We start from the raw sequence: 20569 nt of genomic DNA, 5'->3' as shown, positions 1-20569 counted from the left end.
AGTTGGGGGTCTCCCTTCTTGGTGGTCTGGAATGTTCTTACAGCTGCTCCCTTGGCACCCTGACTCAGCCCAGCCTCTGAGCTCTTGCCCCTCCCCTCCAGGTTCAGTTCCTGAGCCTCTCTAACCAGGCACTACCAAGCAGAGGCTCCCCGTGCCCTGTGTCCTGGCCGGAATTGGCCCAGTCTCCTCAAGACATCTCTGAGCCTCATCTTCTCTCCCAAACACGGGAGCATCGGGCTACCTGTCCCTAGTGCTCCATGTTCAGTCCTTGCAGGAGAGAAAAGGACCCCCAGTCCCCGTCTGGGAGGCCCAGCCCTGCTGCCCCTGAAAAACTCCTGTGGAGCTTTAGACATGCTGACAGCTCCCCACCAACCAAGCCAATGATGACTCCCCTCCCCAGGAAATCAAGTCCCTCTGACACTGGAGCTAGCCATAGATTGTTTTGAGGTCATGTGGGGGGTTATAATAACACTCTAGGTTCTTCTGCCACATAGCACCTGGGGCTGGGTACACAGCAAGCACTTCATAAATGTTTCTGGGCACTAACCTGACATTTGGCATGGAAGCTACTTATGGGCTCTGGAAAGTAACAGCATTACCCAGCAAGATCCACCCCCTCCCCACCTGTCAACCGTGTCCCCAGATCTCTGGAGGGGAGAGAGCAGGACTGACCAATTCAATCACCCTGGGGTGCAGGGCCCAAGCTACCACTTGAACCTTAGAGAAGGGCCCTGGGGCCATCAGAACTCACCCCTGGTTAGTCAGAGCTCTTGCCTTTCCCCATCCTCCAAGTCCCTGGCCCTGGACAACAAGGCCTGAGCTCTCCAGCCTGATTTGTGAATGCAAGAGCTGCTACCCCCTCACCAAGGGCCCATCCTCTTCCGAGGCCAAAGGGAGGGAAGGCCACACCTGCCTAGTTCTTATCCTCTCCTCAGCCCCAGCTGTCCATGGAGTGCCCAGATGAGGTGCTGCTGGAGCTGGGAGGCTGGTGCACTGACCTGTGCTTCCCTCTTGCCTGTGCAGTGACCTGTGTAATTGTCCTAGTGTGTCCAGTCTCTGGGGGTCTGAGGTGGTGACCATCAGAGTGGGCCACTATCTTCCCTGCTAGTAGACGATGGGGCCCAGGGTGTAGGTCCTGAAGGCACCCTGTGGTGGACTGCAGGCCCAGGGCTCCCTGCCCCCATCCTTCCAGAAAGCTGAGCACTGACCCCCAAGCCAGAGCTGCTTAGCAAAGTTTTTGGCTTGAGGCCCCCATGCAGGGTTCCATGCAACACACAGGCAGTGCCATCTCGAGGAGCCTGAGGCCTTCTATTCCTGCCCCAGGAGAGGAGGGGGACAGGGCTTAGAGTCTCTGAGTCTGTGAACTGTGCAGCCTGCCAGCCCTTCCTTCTATGGAAACTGCTCCTCTGGGCTGCTGGCTTGGTCTGTTATATAAACATCTCTGGTGCCTCCAGGCGCCTCCTCTCCCGGGTACTGACCCCGAGCTGCTACCCAGGCTCAGAGAAGGGAGGTGGCTTTTGAAGAGAGGGGAGGGGGCTTCCAGCAGCAACTGGCCAAGGCCTAGACAGGCCCCCTGCATCGCCCAATCAGAGCATACACCACTCTTTGGTACAGGTGTGCTAGGAGGGCAGGTGTGGGTTGGTGTGAAATCTGTTTAACTCTCTGTGCCTCCCTGGATAAGGGCAGGCTCCACCCAGATTCTGGACTTCTGTCAGCCTTTAAGGTGCCCTCAGACATGGGCCTTGCTTCAGAAGGGTCCCAGCTCATGGGGTTGGATAGTCATCAGCTTTGCACTCACCACCCAGTGTTGGGATGGGGAGCCCTGTCTGTCCCAGCTCCAGTGAACTTTGGCTGCACAGGGACTATGGCAGACATTTTGAAAGCCCAATGCTTAATTGGGTTTGGCACAGGATGCCCAAGACTGGCATCTCTGTGGAGAAATAAATCATCCGAAAAGAGCACGTGGGAGAGGCTGAGTCGTTCTTACACCGGGTTGGGTTTGTCCCACCCAGGCACTTTCCGGGGCCACTTTAGGTAGGCGGCGTCCGGGAGGCAGGGTAGGTAGGACATTGACCAAAGTGCATCTAGACATGGGTCCCTGCTGGGGGAGCAGCTGTACAATCTGGTGAGGCACTGGTCGTGGGCTATTCACTTCGGGCGCCCTAAGCTGCCTCTAAGGAGACCGGGCGCAGCCACCATCTCTCAGGGTCAAGTGCTCCGGAAGTCACAGCTAGGGTTTACTGGCCTCGATCCTCCATAAGCTTAAAGCCGCGGCCACCGGGCTCCCGGGAGTGGAGCCCCTGGGCCAGGGACACACTCATGGCTGATCTGGGGATGACTTCTACAACCAGCCTTGGATTCCCCAAAACGTGATCTAGGCTTCTCCCTCCTATGTCCCCGGACCTAGCACCCTGCTGGACACAGTTCATAAAGCTACGCCTTTCTCACTCTACCCGATCCTCTATTGAGATGCAAATTGTCGCCAAATTTCGCCAAGGGTGGCGACAACTCAGCCAGATCCTTCCGCAGCCTCAGCTCAAACTTCTGGCTTCTGAAAACTTTCGAACAAGAAATAGTCCCCAAGCGCCTGTTCCTGACCCCTTCTGCACCTCCATGGCTCCTAACCCCTGAGGGCCGGAGTCCTGACACTAAGCCCAGTGGAGAAACCGAAGGGCCGGCAGGGACACTGGGAAGGACACCAACGACGCGGGGGTTTGGGGTGCGGAGGGATCGGGGGCGGGGCGGGCCGCGGGGGCGGGGCGGGGCGGGGCGGGGTCGGAGCAGCGGGGGCGGAGCGCTCAGCAGTTCTGCGCCTCACTAGTGCCTCGGCCGCGGGAGGGAGCAGAGGGGCGCGGGGCGCGCGTCGCGGGGCGCGGGCGCGAGCGCAGTGAAGGAACGAGCCGGGGTGCGGAGCCCCGCCGGAGAGACCTCTAGAGCTCAGCCACGCCCGCCAGCCAAGAAAGAGGGCAGTAGTGGGCGACCGCCTGCGGGACTGTCCAGCGCGCGCGTGTGCATCGGAACCCCGCCGGCCCAGCTCAGGAGGCCTCTGCCCCGGCAGCGGGCAGCGGGCGGGCAGGCATGCCGCCGCTCCTGGCGCCCCTGCTCTGCCTGACGCTGCTGCCCGCACTCGCCGCAAGAGGTAGGCACCCGCCCACCCGCGAGCCAGCAACTTCCCGCGCCCTTCGGAAACTTTGGCAGAGTCCCGTGTGCGCCCCGGGTGGCTGGGAGTGGGGAGCGGACGGCCTGAGGCAAGGGAGTTGGAGTCCTGCGGGGGAGGACCGACCCTCCTCTCCGGTTCTTTTTCGGGCGGACTCCCGTTGTCCGCGCCTGGAGCCGCGCTCAAAGCCGGCTTTGAAGCCCGGCGTGGGGTTCCGGAGGCCTCACCCTGGCTAGCCCTTCAGCAGCCTCGCGTGGGGCTCGCCGCGGGGGCGGGCGGGCGGACTGCCTACTACTTTTCGATTTGAATCGAGTAGGTTTTGGTTTCCTGTTGCTTCTTGGGGCCATTTATTTTCTTTCTTCTCCGCGTCCGGCCCGCGTCAGGGGCGGATGTCGGGGCGCGCAGTGTGGGGTCCTGGGCTCTGCGCTCGCTCGCTCTGATCCGCGCGGGGCGCTAGGCGGGTGGGGAGCGGCGGACGGCTGTGTCCCCAGATCCTGGTGGCCTTGTCCCTGGTCTTCCCCACCGCCAGATTGCGGTCCCCCGCCCCGCTCAGACAGTTTGAGGGAGGGACGTGTGCGAAAGGGCCGCGTCAGGTGGACTGACTTGGACCTTACCTTTGCTGAGCTGAAGTTTGGAAGTTTGATGGGACAGAGTGGTACGTGGGAAGGGGGCAGTTATTTCTCTGCCAGTCTCACAGGGAGGGGTCTCCGGGAGCTAATGGTGATTGATTTCACTCTTTCCCAAGAAGTCGGAGGGGGGAATAGTGTGTCCTCTTCCAGAAAGTAGGGTTCCACGATGTAACTCCCCGGTACTGCCCCAACACAGGGCCTTAATTTCTGCAGCCCATAAGCCGGGGAGGGAGGGGCTTGATTAATGATCCCTTCCTAAGAGGGGTCGAATTCCTTCCAAATAGGGGCTCTTCATCCCTCTCGGTGGGTGTGGGGGCCGCCCCTAGGAGCAGGTATTGGGTGTCCTGGGAGGCGGGGCAGGTCCCCGGGTGCAGCCCGGTGCCCCAGGAGGCGGCCCTGGCGCGACAATGCGCCGCTCTGATTCCCGGCCCGCGCTTTGTTGGCGGGCGGGGCAGCGAGCTCCGCAGCTGTCGCATTTTCCCACGAGCGGGGGAGCTGAGTGTGTCCACCCCCCTCCGGCGGCCTCCTTGCAGATTGCAGTTTGAACAGCGACAATCCCGGTGGCTGATTGGGGTCCCAGAGAGCCTCTGCCAGGCTCTCCAGTGAACACACACACACACACACACACACACACACACCTCCCATCCTGAAGCATTGCAAAGTTTGGGAGAATGGCCCCAGTCATCTCAGTATTTTCCATTGCTGTCCAGGTGGTGGATCAAACGTTTCTCCCCCTTGCCCGTGTGACCTGTTCACCTGCTGCCTAGCCAGCCTGCTCCCCACACTCACTCCCATTTTTGACCACAACACTCTGGCCAGAATGTTGAAGCCCCCTGGGTTTCACAAGGGGCTTTCCTGGGATGCTAGCCCCAGCAACCCCATGACACAGCAGTGTCTGAGGGTCTGTGGCTGGTGGTGGATCCCATTCCCAGGGTAAAAGGGGTGGGCCTGCCCCCAGAAGCCCACTGACCTCTCCCCTGCCTCTCCCCCAGGTCTGAGGTGCTCCCAGCCAGGGGGAGCTTGCCTGAACGGCGGCAGGTGCCAAGTGGTCAACAGCACCGAGGAGGCCTGTGTGTGAGTATCGTCCTGCGGGACCTGTTGCTTTTGTCAGGAGCAGAGCCCCTGCCTTCTGGGGACAGAACACTGGGCCATTGTCTTCTGGAGACAGCCCAGAGGCTGGGCACGGTCACGTGCCAACTTTTATTGGACAAAGTCTGGCAATTACTTAATCACCAGCAATTATGCCGCGTAGAGCTGCTTTGGCTGCCGGAGTTGATGCGCTCCCTGGGCCACCTTGGGCTGCTGAGGCACAAGTAGGGAATCCCCAGCACCCCATTTCTTCTAAAAGTCCCCAAGAAACGGAAACCTGGGGCGAACCTGGAGCAGTTGCAGAGGGCCAGCCCCCACCACCCTGTCGACTGGTAGCGTCTTTGCTGGGCAGGGGACGCTTTCTCTGGGCAGGTGAGCCACTCTGCAGGAAATTGATGGTTTCAAACCAAAACCTGCCTTTGGGCTTGGGGTGAAGTGGAGAAGTTGGAATCCCTCTGTGGGTGCCATCTGCCTGGGTTGTGGGGTTTGAGGTCTCAGGGTCTGGTTTCTGTCCTGGCCCCTGCAAACTCCACCTTCCTGATTATGGCCTTTTCCCAAGTCCTCAGCTGTGAGATGGGCATGTCTCAGGGCCAGGGGGTCGTCTGTAGTGGCCTGGGAAGTCCTGTGGGGACCCGCTGCCTGCCTGGCTGCTTACGAGCACCAGCCGTCCTCAGGAAGTTTCTCTGCTGTGGCTGCTGCCCTTCAACTTGAGTTCATCCCTGACGAGAATAATGAGGAGGTACCCAGGCTGAGGCCTCCCCTTCCCTGGAGGCTGCAGGCAAGAAATGGCTCCAGCCGGCCGTGCACCCTCATTCCAACTGCTGGAGGCCGATTGCCTTGGCAACACCAGAGCCCCTGCCTCCACGGCCCAGCCTGTGTGCAGCAGCCCCCACCCCTGCGCCTGCCTCCCCAACTGAAGCCAATTAGGCAGGTCTGTGAGCAGTTTATTGGACAAAGCCGATTGTGTCTTTGTCGGGCGCTAATGAATGCACACCACTTTTTTTTTTTTGCTTTTTGGGGGCCCCTTTCTCCCCCTGTGGAAGCCTCATGGACGCTTGATGCCCTAAATCTTGTTTCCTTCCATTCAGCGGCGACAGCTGGGATTCAGTGGAAGGGCAGTGGCTATTGTTGGGAGGCGGATTAATGCCGTGTGATTAATTATGCGTGGCTTCCCAGAACGCACAAACCCCTTCCCGCCACCTCCTCTGCCTGCCTCGCAGCCTGTGCAGGGAACAGCCTGTGCAGGGAACGAGGGCCACTGTGCTGGGGAAGGAGGGGTGGTCCCTTTTTGGCGCCACCAAGGGATGGCATAGCCTGACCTGGAGAGCACAGAGGCTGGGGTCCCACATGCTGCCCTGGCCAAAGGGGCTATGCCTTGAGGTGCAGACTGCTATGGCCCCTGAGTACCCCGCTGCCTGGCATGTGGGCTAAGACCCTTCAAGCCAACTCAGCCATGGGGCTGTGGGCTCTCTCCCATTCCTAATCTGGGGAAGTTGTCTGAAAGGCCCCTCATGACCCAAGCTGGCCATTGGCAAGGGTTTGGTGCCTGGTCTTGCTTCTTCCACTGGGGCCCAGTGGTCCTTCCTTCTTGGCAAAAGGAAGCCTGCCTCAGTTTGGCCTGGCACTTGGCCGAGCTCTGCCCACAGAGGTCCCATTGTGCACACCCCACAAATCCCATTAGATGGGATGGAAGTGCTGGCCTCTGTAGCAGAGTTGGAGGCCAGGGCCATGGAGAAGCGCAGGTCTGAGACTCACACTGCAGTTGGGGGCATTGGGGCCACTCCAGAGGGGTGCAGCTCCCTCTCTGGGCTTGGACACATGAGAGCCCCCACAGTCCTGTTGGCATCTCTCTGGAGCATCCTGGCTCTGTAGCACCCAGTTGCAACCCTTGTGAAATTCTTGGCTTTGGGTGTCACCTACTCTTAGGAGGATCTGGAAAATGTGGAGTCGAAGCTGCCGTGGTAATACCTGGTGAATCATCTTTTTCCACCCAGGAAAAGGAACCTTCCTCAGACATAGCTGCTTGGGGTTGCAGGACTCAGGGCTGGAAAAGTGGATTCCCTTGGTGCCAGATGCCTTCCCCAAAGGTCCTAGTGTCACAGAGGCCTGGTCTTCCAGTGGCCATGGGCTGTACATTCTGTGGGAGGGAACACAGTCTCTGGGCACCTGCTCTGTGTGGTATCCCTGGTAGCTGCAATGGGGAGATTGGTGGCCCTTTGGGCAGGTGCAGGGCTCACTGTGGCCCTTGGCCCCTCCAGCCTGCTTGCCAGCCGCATGACTGTTGAGAGGGGTGCTGGGGTGGGCACTTCCTTCTTTTGTGTGATGGGGGGTGAACTTGCTGGAGAGACCCTTGTTTGCTTAGGTGAGCATGCATTCATTGGCCAAGGATTACTGTGTTGCCTGGCCTGGGCAGGGGTCAGAGGCACAGGGGAGGTTAAGATACTGTCTTGCCTGCACCCAAGTCAGAATTTTATGGAGATGTCTTCCAGGTGGTCACAGAAGTGCTGGGAAGGGTGGCTGGTGGCTGGTAGGGGCCTTAGCTTTGGACCACCCTGCATCTGAGCTCTGCAGCCCACTTGCTCCATGACCTTGGGTCATCAGGTGGCCTGAGCCTCAGTTTCCCTACCTTTAAATCAGGATTGATAGGCAGTTGATGTCTTGGTGCTGTAGGCGCCCCGCGAGTCTGTTTCCCCCGCCCTCTCTGTGTGAGCTGTCGGGCTGTGCCGAGGCCTCCTTCTGGACCGTGGGTTGACTAGTGAGTTACTTCAGAGTTCTGAAGAGTGCTGGGTGGTGGGTGCGGTCTGGGGCCCTGGTTGGGGAGGAGCTTGGTGATTCTAAGGGTTCCGTTCCCTGATGGCTCCAGCGGGCAGCCCTGGGTGCTTCCTTCCAGAGGCGCCTTTGACTGCCTGCTGCCTGGGTGGCAGGGACAGGGCAGGCGCATCCCAGCCCCTGCAGAGTTGGCTTTTCAGCTGGGGACAGGAGAGGCAACCAGCATGTGCACGTGATGTGTAGGGGGTGCCCTGAGGTGCCCCCAGCAGCCCCATGATGCCCTCCACATCAGGCCAGGGAGTCAGGATGAGGCCCAGAGAAGCTGATGCTGGGCCCTTGTGCCAGGCCCTGCAGGCCCTGGGGGCCTTCCCTGCCCCGCTGGCCGCCTGCTCCTCTGGAGGAAGCAGGGCTGGGGGTGTGACTTCCCTTTAAGAGAGGGACAGGGCCACAAAGGAAGTGACTGGGGCCAGGGAGGGCCTGAATGGAACCTTGTTCTAGGCGTCTCTGTCACCTGGGTTGCTGTTGTTCCACTGAGTCACCTGCGGTTCTGGGAGGCGGGTTCCTTCCAGTTCTACCTCAGGGACAAGAGCAGAGACAGTCGAGGCCCTCCTGTCTGCCACCTGGTCTTCAGGGTTTAGAGAAGCCACCTCACGTGGTGTCACTGGCCAGGTGTGGAACCATGGGGCGACACCAGAGGCTGGCCAGGGCAGGGGCTGGCCTTGTGAGGAAGGTGGGTCTGGGGGTGGCCAGCCAGGAGCAGCAGCCAGCACTTTTTCCATTGAACAGAGCGCGGGAGAACTGTGACCTCAGCAGGAAGAGGGTGGGGTGGGTGGGAATTGTCTCAGGGCGCTGAGCCCTCTATGCCTAGGGGCATGGTGTCCAGGGCTGTGACCCCAGAGCTGGGGTGGCAGTGGAAGGGTCTTACAGGGGGCCATGGCCAGGTCACACAAAGCTCCTGTGAGCCAGGACTGGCTTTGGTCCCCGTGGGGGGCCTGTGGATGGCCAGGCCCACTGGGCAGCTCCAGGATGAGCTGAGGGGTTGTGCTACCCTGGTGTGTTGAGGGGACCTTTCCCGTCCCATGTTGTGCTATAAATAGTAGAGGATGTGGCTTTGAAGGTCGACTGAGCTGGCCTCAGAACATTGGGTGAAGGCTCCACGCTTTCATCTAGCCTCCTGACCTGTGGTACGTGTGGCATGGTCACCCCCTGGGGCTGGCCTAGGTCTGTCTCATCCCCATCACAGGTGGGGAACTGAGGCTGAGGTCAAGTGGCTGGACGCAGGGCCGGGGTGCTGTCAACTTGTGCCAGGTCCTTGTGTAGGTGCGTCCAGAGCCTCCTGGACCTGTGCCAGAGACTGAACAAGAAGCATCACCAGCTGTAACAAGCCGCTGGCTCTGGGCATCCCTGCTGAGCCGGGGCTTGCCCGCTCATCCTTCTTTCCCAGGTGGGACCCTCTGGTGGGCATGCCCTGCACTGGCCACCTGGCTGGCTCTGGTTAGTCTTGCCCCTCAGCTCGCGTCTCCTCCCTGGGCCCTGATTTCCCCCACTTACCTGAGCTGTGCCCTGGTGTCCTGGGACAGCCTGCGGGTGTGAGGGTACTGGCAGTGGCCAGGAGTCAGGCTGGACCGTGCAGCAAGGCAGGGTGTGCCAGGCTGGGCTGCTCTGGGCTCCCGCTTGGTGCTCAACCCCCAGCTTCCAGGCTGGGGTCACCTTTGCTGGGGAGGGCAGAGCTGGGGAATGCCTGGCCTGGGTGTACGGGACCAAGTAGAAGGCGGTGGGATGCCCCTTTCAGGTGGCCTTGCCGCCCCCAGCCCTACTTTTAAAATCCCAAGGGGACTGGGGCTGATCTGGGGGATGGGGCTTGGGGGAGGTGAATCATACATATTGTAAAGTTGCCATTTAACCATCAGAAGTGCAGAATTCAGTGGCATTTAGTATGTTCCCAAGTTTGTACAACCATCACTATTGTCTAGTGCCAGAACTTATTTTTGGGGGTATGAGAACTGAACCCAGGGGTGCTCTACCACTGAGCTGCATACCTAGCCATTTTATTTTTTTATTTTGGGACAGGGTCTCACAAAGTTGCTGACTCTCTATCCTTCTGCCTCAGCCTCTGAGTTGCTGGGATTATGGCGTGCACCACCGTGCCCAGCAAGTCCCAGAACTTTTTTATCATCCAAAGGCGGTCACTCCTCAGGCCCACCTGCGCCCTGGCCTGGGCGTGCCTGGTGTTTCCCTAAGTCCACGTGTTCCTGGACTGTCTGGCTCCTTGCTGAGCACCTTGCTGTGGCGCCCTCAGAGTTTCATTCTCCAGGACTGGGGTAGCTGCCCAAGACCACGGGGCGTTGGTCAGAGGCGCACACAAGCTTGCATGTCCTCGTGCAGTCAGCTGACTTGGTCCAGAGGAGGAGGTGGTGTGGCTGGCTGGTGTCCAGGATGGCTTCCTGGGAGAACTGCTCTCATCTCTGGGCCTGTGAGGCCACCTGCAGACAGGCGGCCATCAGGGTGGTCAGTCAGTGAGAGTGACCTGGTGTGCCGCACCTCTGCCTTGCTCAGGGCCCACCACGGCCCACATCCATCCACCTCAGCTCCTGCCAGTCACCAGACTTTTCTACCTCTCTTGGCCCAAGGAGGAGCCAGTGGGAATCAGGATGAAGCAGGAAGAGAGTTTTTACTGAGTGCTTACTATGGGCCTGACCTTGGGGTGCAGATGGCCAAGGCACTCACAGGCCCTGATGGGCAGGAAGGAGCCATGTGTCTTAAGAGTCAGGCTTCAGGAGGACAGGTCAGGTCCTGGGAGGACCCCTAAGGTCAGCTGGGGAGCGCCTCGCCATGGTGTCCAGGCCTGCTGTGGCCTCAGGGTGAGTCCACCATGGAGCAGCATCTAGACTGGCTGGGACAGGGCAGCAGCTGAGGAGCACCAGGCAGAAGGGACACTGGGTGCTGGGCAGCAGTGCTGTAGGCTTTGGATATGTCCAGGGGCACCTGGGCTCCTGCCTGACCTGTTGCCTGCTCCTGGGTCTTCCCCTGCCCGGCCTGGGAGCTGTGGGGCTGGCACTCGGGGACAGCTTGGAGCCACCAGCTGCGCATGGTGAGGACTCCTGGCCCGTGTGGCTGGGCTTCAGACACCCCAGCATCCAGTGCCTGGCCCTCCCTGTGTGCACTCGGTGACCTGAATTGCCCTTGGGGCTCTGGGAAGCACCATGTCCCCTGTGGGACAACTCCCCCCAGAGAACAGTCCTGGTGGTCCCCAGTGGCCGTTGCAGGGCGGGTAGAGGGACCTGGCGTTTTGCTTTCTTTGTGCCTCTGAGGCCTGGGGTATTCTGGGAATAGAAGCCGCCCGAGTTTTGCCCCAGCAGTCCTTGTTTACTGTAGCCCCCAACAGATGCTGCTCCCAGGATGGAAGCCTCTGGAGAGGTGTCCCCCCTCCCCACAAATGTCCCCTGTTCTTCCCTGTGCTCGGGGGTGTAGGGACTGGGCCTTCCTGCCCTGGAGCGGGTTAGCTGGGATGACCGTCACCCTCTGCCTCGGTCTCAGGTGCTTGGTGGCTTTCTGTCAGGTCTCTGATTCCCTGGAAGTGGGCCTTGGTGGGGGAGGCAGGGTCTGTGCTGGGGAGGCCGGACCTCCACACCCACACCTGTGGTGCCCAAATTCACCAAGTCGACGCCTCAGCTTGGGGCATGTTGGGATGAGGTCAGACCTGGACCTTCCACCACTGAAAGCTGGCTCTACCAAGATAGGATGGCCACTGACCAGAGAAGCCTCCCTTGGCCTTGGTCACTCACCTGGCCTCATCTGCCAGGTGGGCACTGTTTTCAGCAGGGAGAGGGCAGACCAGACCCTGGGCATTGAGATTCTATTGCCGCAGCGGGTCAGGCTAGGGTTAGGGCTGGCTGCAGCTCCCCCTTGTGCCCCATGGGTGGACAGGAGAGTCACCACCAGGCTGTACCCCATGGCTGGACAGGAGAGTCAACACCAGGCTTCCCAGCTCTCCCTGTTACCAGCCTGGGTGTTAGCTGTGTGTCTGTAGTGCTTGAAGGGAAGGGGAGTCCTTCTGAATGGGGTCAGTGGCCCCCATCATCTGTGGACCCTGCTGACTGCTGAGCAGACACCCCACAGCAGTGCCAAAGCCTAGGGACCCTGCCTGCCCGAGGCCCGTCCACCTGGTGTGAGCACGATGACCCTGGGAGACGGGTTGAGATTTGAGAGGTGAACACCCCACTCAAGAGCGTGGAGCTGCATGAGGACAGGTGGCCAGAGGGGACAACCCCTAGATGAGGCTTTGCAACCGAGGGGGCGGCTGGTTCCTGGCCTCTGGCTTCTTTGCCCGGGACAGTCCTAGGCGAGTCACAGCCCAGACCACGGGACCTACCCGGGGAGCTGCCCCAGCAAGAGACCTGGCCCTACCTGGGAAACGTTCACACTTGGTCAAGCCCAGGGGCACAGGTGTGAGCGTGGTCCCATTCCCTGCCCCAGGTATCCCTGTGGCCCCAGGGTCACTTGGAGATACGTTTGAGAAGGGAGGAGCTTCTTCCCTTCTGGCTTAGGGCATCCTGGCTCTAGACCTTTTGTCCACAGACCAGGCCTGGCCAGGTGACATGGGGAGCAGCTGAATCTCTGTCCCTGTCCTCTCCGTGGCTGCCTGGCTCGGGAGGAAGGTGGGTGGCCAGGGCTGGAAAGATCTGTCCAGGGCTGAACTACTGGGACTGCTCCGTGGGCTGGGGACCTGCCTCCCACCATTTCCTCTCAGTTTCGGTTGTTGGTGAGCGGAAACAACACGGTTACTGGAAGTGAGAGGCTGGGGGAGAAGCCAGGGCTTCGATGTGTTTTTCCCTGAAGCTTCTCTGTAAGAGGAGCTTACATCATCATCCAGGGGGAAGAGAGCATCTTCATCCTCCAGGGGGAGGCTGAGCCCCTGCATCGTATGGACTGTACCATGCTTCTGCCCCGGGCCTCCGTCTCCCTGGCCTTAGGCAGAGTGAGTGCTGGGTATGTCCAGCTCCTGGGGTGTCCCCACAGGTTGGCGTTCCCCTCCCTCACATCCCCCTCTAGGAGCCTCATGGGGTAGCCTCAGACTCGGCTGACTGGAGAGCCAGACGGCAGAGGCCACGGGCTGTGTGTTCCAGCATCCGTGAGGTGGCGGGGGCCAGACCAGGTGGCACCCTCCCCTGCAGCTCTAGGGTCTGGTGCAGCAGCTGTCGGTAGTCTGTCCACCGGGGCTGGGCAGTTGAGTGTGGCAGCCCCAGGGCAGGTGGGCAGCTACAGAATTCTTCTAGCCTGCAGGGCCTACAGTCCAGGCTGGGGCCCCACTGGACTTAGGCTTCAAGCCAGACGTGCCCCATTCTATCGCCTGTTCTGGTCAGGCCCGGATGGTGCCTGGTCAGCAGCCTAGGCCGGGGAGTCTGCATCCTCCCCTACAGATGCCTGCTTGCTCTGAACGGGCCTTCCTCCCGGGAGGTGGGAGTCCCCAGTGAGGCCACAGGGGAGGTGCTGGCCGTCCTGGCTGTGGCCTGCAGGGCCTCGCGTTTTGAGATCGTTGTAGATTGGCACAGGCTGCCAGAAGCCATGGGTCTCACCCCCTACCGCCCTGTGTTCCATGGGAGCATGTTCCTCTTCTTTCACCCCACACTGGAGTAAAGGTCTCCCCGGTGGCTCCGTGATAGAGCTCTTATCTGGGTTCCATTCCTAGCACTGAAAAGGAAAAAAAAAAAGAGAGAGAGAGAGAGAGAAAGAAAGAAAGTTAGTTCTCCCCCAGAGCCCAGCACCTCTGCAGGATTTGGGCAGGTTTGTATGTTACTCGTGCCCTGCAGGGGCAGAGGGCCCAGGACCTACTCACCAACACAAGCCCCCCACTGCACCCCACTGTCCCCCAGGGAAGAGCCCACTACACCTAGATGGCCTGGGACACCCTGGGCGTCTAGCAAGATGGACAGTGCAGGCCACTACTCAGAGCACCCCGCCTCGCCAGGCCCCACCAGGGTTGGGTACAGTTGGCTGGCTCTTGTCTTCTGAAGTTGATTGTGTCCCCAGGCGGCTCTGTGGCTGTGCTGGGCCCAGAGCAGAGCGAGGCTTCTGTGGACTGCAGGATGCACAGAGGGCCTGTGTGCCGACCTGGCTGGCTGCCTTGGGGTGTGGGGGTCCGCGCAGCAGCAGAGATGCTTCCGGGTTGGTGGAGGCCCCTCCGCACATTGGCCAGAAAGAAGGGTTCTGCTGAGTGTTATGGGATGGAGGTGACCTCTGGGGCCACCACCCAAACCACCAGCTGTGCTTTCCTGAGTCAGGAGGCAGCCCAGAGGCGGCCCTGCCAGGGTCCCGAGGCAGGCTTCCTGGAGTGGGAGGGAGGATACGGCTAAGGACGGTCACTCCTTTGGCTGGATGGATTGAGCCTCTTCTCCACCTCTTTCAGTGCTGAGGCTGGATAGGACGGTGCACCAGGGCAGAGCCAGGGGAGCCTGCTGTTGGATGGGGGGCTGGGAGGAGCAGACTGGGGGCCCTCCCTGTGCACCGGCCTCTTACTGAGTTCCCTCACCCCCAGGGGCGTTGTTTTTCTGCTGAGCCCTCACTGGGAAGTCCAGGCCTAGGTGTGGGGTGGCTTGGGTGCTGGGGACACCCCTCCCCCCTATTCCTGGGGGCCTTCTGCTGCTTCTCAGCTGTCTCCAGGGAAGCTGTCCTGCCTTCCAACTGTCCCCAGGGCCTGTGAAACCAGGTGGCCTGGTGCACACAACTTGCCTGGCTGTGAAGTGGGTCTACCCAGGGCCCTGGTGAGGCACCTCTGAGCTTGACGGCCTGGGGGCCAGGAGGGTTCCTCCTGAGGCAGCTTGTTCTGGACAGTTGTCAAGGGGTCCTCGGTGCCGCCTCTTCCTGGCCCGAGTGTCCTCCACAGGGGTGGCCGGACCTGGACTGAGGCACCTGCCCTGGTGGGGAGGAGGTGGCACAGCCCCCCAGGGAGGACAGAGCCGTGTCTCCGCAGCTCCTCCCTCCCAAGCCTGCTGGTGAAGCAGAGGAGGGAGGTTGTCAGAAGGCTCTGGCTCGGCCATGGAGCTCAGGCTGCGATGGCTGCTTAATTAACGGAGCTTGGATTAAGCCCCCCTGGTGGCACTGGCCTCTCGAGCCTATTGATCACCTCGCTGCTCTGAGCGGCCGTGGGGTGCCCGGAGCAGAGGCCCTGGCAGTCAGGGTGTTTCCACTTCTGCCTCCTTGGGGCCCCAGGTGCCAGCCCACGGGGCATCCTGTAACCCCTCAAGGCATTTGGGTGGCTGCACTTAGGAGTGCCTGGGGAACACTTGTGCCTCACTGGCAGTGTGGGGCTCCATCTCCTGGGGGCTGGGGGTCATGACCCCCAGTGGAGCGACGGCCTCCCTCAGGTGTCTCACTCCGGCAGTGACGGTGGCTCCTAGTGACCCAGGCTTCCTGGGCCCTGCTTTCAGCAATGTTGGGAGGGGCTGGCTGGACCCTGACCCCACCCCGCCCCAGGGTCACCTCTGCCCACTCCAGCTGGGCCATCCTGGGAAGTGGCTTGACCCTCAGGGTCTGTTCTGTCTGCTCAGGAGGTATACCAGTTCCTAGCGCGGCAGCGGGACAGCAGGCCCTGTGGACACTGTTGTCCCTGTGGTGGGAAAGGTGGCTTCCCGGGAGGGAGGGCAGGTTCCATCTCCGCACTGAGACGTCCCAGCGGCAAGGAAGCAGGGCGGTTCCTGCATGTCCCTTCCAGCGGGCTTCAAGCCCGAGGAGGATGCAACGGGGAGGGTCTGCGGACCAAAGAGCCGAGCTGCTGGGAGCGGCTCTTTGAGCTGGAATGCCTGGGCCTCGGCTCAGACTGGCCCCTGCGGCTGCCCGTGGGCATGCCACACCTGCCAGACTCGCTTTCCTCCTTTGCCGACCTTCTAATCTGAGCAGTGGCTCGTGTTTGGGGCCGGGGATTGTCTGCATCTGAGCCCAGGCCCATGTCTGGCCCCAGCCTGCCTACAGCCTGAATGCTCTGTCCTCCTTCCAGGCCTCCCAGCCCAATGGCTGCAGAGGCTGGGGCAACTGCAGCTCAGTTGTGCCCGACTGTCATCACTGCTGGGCAGGTGGGGCCACAGGTGGTGGCTGCAGGCCGCAGTCCTCACTGCAGCCTCCAGCCCAAGAGAGCGGGTGAGTGGTGCCCTGCTGCACAGGTACCTGCTGTCTGTGTGCAGAGGAAGCTGAAGCAGGGCGTGCGACAGCAGAAATGCTGGAGGCCCCCCCACTGTGGTCTGGCTGGTCCTCCAGTGTCCCCATGACTAGCTGGTTCTTGGACAGGTGTTTGGACAGAGGTCCCTGGAGCAGGAGCCTGGACCTTGTGTGCTGAAGCTTTTCATGTTGGGGCTTTGAGGAGGCAAGGGGTTGGGACTGTGAGCAGTGAGGCCTCCTATGTCCTGGGGTTTTGTCCCCAGAGCTGAGCTGCACCTGCTGTTCCCAAAAGGAAAAGGATCCAGGACCTCAGGTGTGGCACGTGGGCCAGCAGGTCACTGAGTCCCCTGCCCAGCCTGTCATGAGCGCCTGCTTCTGGAAGGTGGTGGTACCTGCTGGGATTTGGGGGCCCTGGAATGACTTCTGCCCAAGGGAGGGGTTGAATACTAGAACCGCTCTCACCCCTAGGAGCCTCAGCCAGGCCTGTCCCTGGGGCTGAGCTTGTTGACCTGTGAAGGTCCTGCAGGGGACCCCACCACCATCCCTCACAGCCCATCTGTGTCTCCCCTCCAGCAAGGGGTTCCCATCCCCTGCCTGGGCAACAAGTGGCCCCGCGGCCCAGGCAGGGGTGGTCAGGGAAGCTGGGCTGTCTATGTGGCTGGGTTGGCTGGTTCTAGGCATGCTGTTGGTGGTTTGGGCAGTGGACAGCTGGCTTTACATGGTCTTGGCTGAGCAGGGCAGGGTCTGGCCAGGGCTGCATGGAGCTATTGCTGGTGATATCGACTTGCCAATAACTCTTTTTTTAAAATAGTTTTTTTGGTTGTAGATGGACACAATACCTTTATTTTGTTTTTATTTGTATTGTATGTGGTGCCGGGATTGAACCCAGTGCCTCACCCATGCTTGAAGAGTGCTCCACCGCTGAGCCACAGTCCTGGCCCTTGCCGATGACTCTTGCCTGGGAAATTACAGAGCAGGAGACTCAGATGCCAGACTCCCCTTCCTGGAAAGAAAGCACTCTGGGGCTGGGAGCGGGGATGCTGTGGGTCGGGGCCTCCCAGGAAGGCAGAGCCTGGTGGAGGGGTGGGACTGGCTCCTGGCAGGATGTGGCACAGGCTTCCTGGGAGCAGGCAACTGTGGGGGCAGATGGGGAGGAGTCCCTTGGTGGAGACCCTGTGCTCCTGGTAAGCTTTGGACTTCTGGGAAGATGGGCCTGGAACTGGGCTGGGTGGAGTCCAGTGGGGGTCAGTTCTGCTGAGGTGGGCGAAGCAAGTCAGGGGCAAATGAAAACCAGAGTCTCCCTGTACCCTGGCTGCCTGGTGGTGCTTAGGACTTCAGTCTGCAGGGCTGTCCCTTCTGTGGTGGGAGGCACAGCCCATGCCCACCCTTTGGAGATTAAATCTGCAGGCACACCAGTGCCCCACCAGCACCCTACCAGCATCCCACCTGCACCCCACCTGTGCCCCACCAGCACCCCACCAGTGCCTCACCACAGGCCCTGGCCCCAGAATCGAGTGAGGTGGGGCAGCTGTGTACATGGCCCTTTAGGCTACACGGTTTCCTCAGACTGGACAGTCCTGCAGATTGCCTGTCTGTGAATCACATCCAGACTTGGCCGGAGTGAGAATCCCCTCTACCCAGCTGGTGACCATGTTGCCTCCCCACTGCACTCATGGCTGTGCAGCAGCTGGGCAGAGCCAAGGATCCTGCAAGCCCCCTCTCTCCTGGAGGGGCTTCTTCCCTCCCAATTCCTGCGGTTGCTGCCTGGGAAGCACCTCCCTGTGTCTCTGGTTCCTCCTGCTGAACTGACAGGGGGCCCCTGTGCTGACCCCCACCCTCCTCAGCCCTACTTGACCGAAAACTCCTTGAGGGCAGGAGCTGGGTGAATCCCCCCACTTGTCCCCCGCCCCTCCTCATCATTTTTGGGTTGAGGGAGCTGTCATCTGTCCCCAGGGGGTGGCAGATGGCCGCTTAGCTTGGAAAGGAAAACAGCACAATTTAGAATTAGTCCCGGGTGAAAGGTCGCAGCAACATCTGCCTCCGGATGCTTTGGGGAGTCACATTTCTATGGAGTGCCGCTGCCAGAGGCGGGAGCCAGCGCAGTGGAAACCGTGGGGCTGGAACAAAGCAGGGGGAGCGGCCGGGGATGTGGGCTCTGGAACCAGTTGTGCCCCTCTGCCTGGTCTTCAGAGCCCACTCCCTCTGGGGCCCTTCCTGGGGTCCCCAGCCCACCTGCCACTCATCTCTGAGCACCAGGACAGGACAGGTCACTGTACCCGCCACCCCACCAAGTGGATCTGGTGGAGGGAAGGCAGAGCTGAGGAGCAAGTGCCCAGGGGTCCTTGAAGAGCAAGGAAGGGAACCCTTGGGCACCCCTGAAGCAGCTGGCCTCCCACTGTGGGTGGCCGTGAGCCACAGGGCCTGGTGGAGGTGGGGCAGTTCTTGTCTCCTACCTTGGGGGAAGTCCCACCTTTTAGCCCCAGAAGGGCCTTCGGCTGCTGGATGTGTAGATGCAGGAAGTGTCGTGGGTGGCTCAGTGGGTGGCTCAGCGGAGCCCTGGCCTTCCAGTCCTCCCTGCTGGGTGAGGCAGCTTCTGCCTCCCCACTGCACTCAAGGCTGGGCAGCAGCTGGGGCAGAGCCAAGGGTCCTCGAGCCCCTGCCCTCGCTCCTGGAGGGCCTTCTCCCCTCCTGATTCCTCTGGTTGCTGTCCTTGCGTGACTACTCCTGGCCTTACCCTGGGTTCATGCCAGCCTGCCAGACAGGTGTTGAGGACAGAATGGCCATTGGTGTAGGGATGGGGTGGCCTTGGCCTCTGCCATGATGCACCCCTGAGGTCCCTCCCACCTTCTCAGGGTCATCTGAGTGCCATGGAGAGAAGGCAACAGGTGCCTGTCCCAGGCAGCCTAGCTCTGTGGCCAGGTGGTGGGGAGGTGCAGACAGGTGGTCACGGGCTGGAGGCTGCCCAGAGCAGGAGCAGGAACCAGGCATGGGTGGGCAAGAGGAGCAGGTTCAGCCCACAGCTTTGGGAACCCACACATGCTGCCAAGTGCCAGCTCTCAAGTGAGAGAGACTTTTGGGTCTGGCCCCAAAGCTATCCCCCGGGGCCAGACCTTTCCGCACCTGGCTCTGGACCCTAGGGAAGATCCCTCTGGTGGCCCTGCCCTTCCCCAGCTGTGGGGTGCTGGTGGTGGATGGCGACCGTGCCTGTGGCAGCCGGCTGGGCAGCATGCCTTCACTCTGGTGCCCCAGTGCCGGGTGGCGGTGGGGAGGACAGTAGACTCTCTCAGCTGCCGCGTTCCTCCGCGTAGGAGTCTCCTCAGGCCTCGGCTGCCTGGCTCCTGCCCCGCCTGCCAGGGTTGGCTGCTGGCCTCGCCCTGCAGGAGCAGCTGTCCCGTCCACAAGTGCACCTGCTCCCCAGCCACCCTTTGTCCCTGCCGTCTCCTGATTCGCTGGGTGTGTTTCCCCTCCCTAGTCCTGCGTAAAGCAGCCTCAGGAGCGAGGTGCACCTAGCCCAGGCAGGTTCTCCCACGTCCTTCTGTTGGGGTCCCTGTTTGGGGTGCAGAGGGGGACAGGTACTCCCTGGGAACACTGCCCATGGCTGGAGGGCAAGGGTTGTGTGGTCCCGGCCTCCTAGACCATTTGGTGACACCCAATGTCCTCACCTTAAGATGTTTAGCAGGGGATTGTTCCAGGTGCTGGGAGTCCCAGGATGTCCCCTAGGGTGTCCAGTGACAAGATCTCACTCACTTGAGGAGTGACACCTGGCAGTGTGTAGGGTTCCCCCAGAGCTGTATGGGGGGACAGCCTCACCTGCCTGGCCCAGGGGCTTAGGGTGCATGCCGGGAGGCGTGGACGGCAGCTCCAGCCCCAGCTTTGATGATTAAGCGCCCTCTGTCCTCATCCACCCCTGCCGACTTTGTCAGTGGCTAGAAAGAAAAAAGTCTTTTCTCCTAATGGGCCCAGGCCAACTTTGCCTCTCAAAGGGGCTTTGATGCAGAGGAGGGCTGCTTCTGCCTGCCCAGCCCCAGCCGGCCAGATCCCAGGCTCCCAGTGGCCGGTCAGGCTAGCCAGTGACTGCATCCGAGCACAGCAGGGGCCTGCCTTCTCCCCACATTCCCTGAGTGTGGCCCTGCAGGAGACCATGGTGCCAGAGAGATAGGTGTGGACACTGAGGCTCCTGGAGTGGCCACATGGGTGGAGCTGCACTCCAGGACTGCCCCTTGCTCCAGGGGAGCCAGGTGCCCACCGCCCCCACCCCTTTGCATGGTGGGCGGGAGCCATAGCAAAGGCCTGAGTTAACTCCTGGGGTTGGGGGTGGGTTTGTTTTCTTTAAGCCAGTTGGTTTGGGACTTTTGGCTTCTGGCAACAGATGGTCAGCCACAGTGGCCATTTTGCATCTTCCCTACCCAAGCCACAGCCGCAGATGAAAGACACCAGGGAACACAGATGCCTTTGGGCCTCTGGGACAGGGGAGCAGCCCCTCAGTTGAGAGACACACGACCCCAGCCCCAAACTGCCTCTGCTAGACCCTATCCTTCCCCTGGGGCCACCTCCCACGTGGCATGGGGGCTGCCTTGTGGCTAGCCAGCTCGGTCTGCCCCAGAGGCTTCCCACTGGGAAGTGGTGTGCCTGCCTGCTCCCAGGGCCCTCCCGGGAGCATGAGGCCTGGAGGTGAAGGGGAGCAATTTATGGCCTGGTCTGGAAGCCAGGCTAGCAGGTGGCTGAGCAGGCTCCTGGGGCCAGGGTGTGGCAGACGCTGAGCAGTCCCTGCAGG

At 61.0% G+C, this 20569-nt stretch overlaps 1 protein-coding gene across 3 annotated transcripts in view; it reads left to right on the top strand.

The window, feature by feature from the left end:
* The first annotated feature begins 2825 nt into the window (after positions 1-2825).
* Positions 2826-20569, top strand: part of Notch1 (notch receptor 1) — a 43952-nt gene continuing 26208 nt past the window's right edge. For 2 of the 3 annotated variants that reach the window (XM_078048686.1, XM_078048685.1), the window contains exons 1-2: positions 2826-3139; positions 4779-4860. In XM_078048686.1, the coding sequence (XP_077904812.1) occupies positions 3079-3139; positions 4779-4860 (143 nt within the window). In that variant the 5' untranslated portion in view covers positions 2826-3078. Of the gene's footprint in view, positions 3140-4778; positions 4861-20569 lie in introns of those variants that run through there. The other variant, XM_078048688.1, reaches the window with a different exon arrangement.

This window comes from Ictidomys tridecemlineatus, chromosome 4 (genome assembly GCF_052094955.1).
Source record: "Ictidomys tridecemlineatus isolate mIctTri1 chromosome 4, mIctTri1.hap1, whole genome shotgun sequence".
Lineage (NCBI taxonomy): Eukaryota > Metazoa > Chordata > Mammalia > Rodentia > Sciuridae > Ictidomys > Ictidomys tridecemlineatus.
This window is presented reverse-complemented; position numbering and strand designations above follow the sequence as displayed.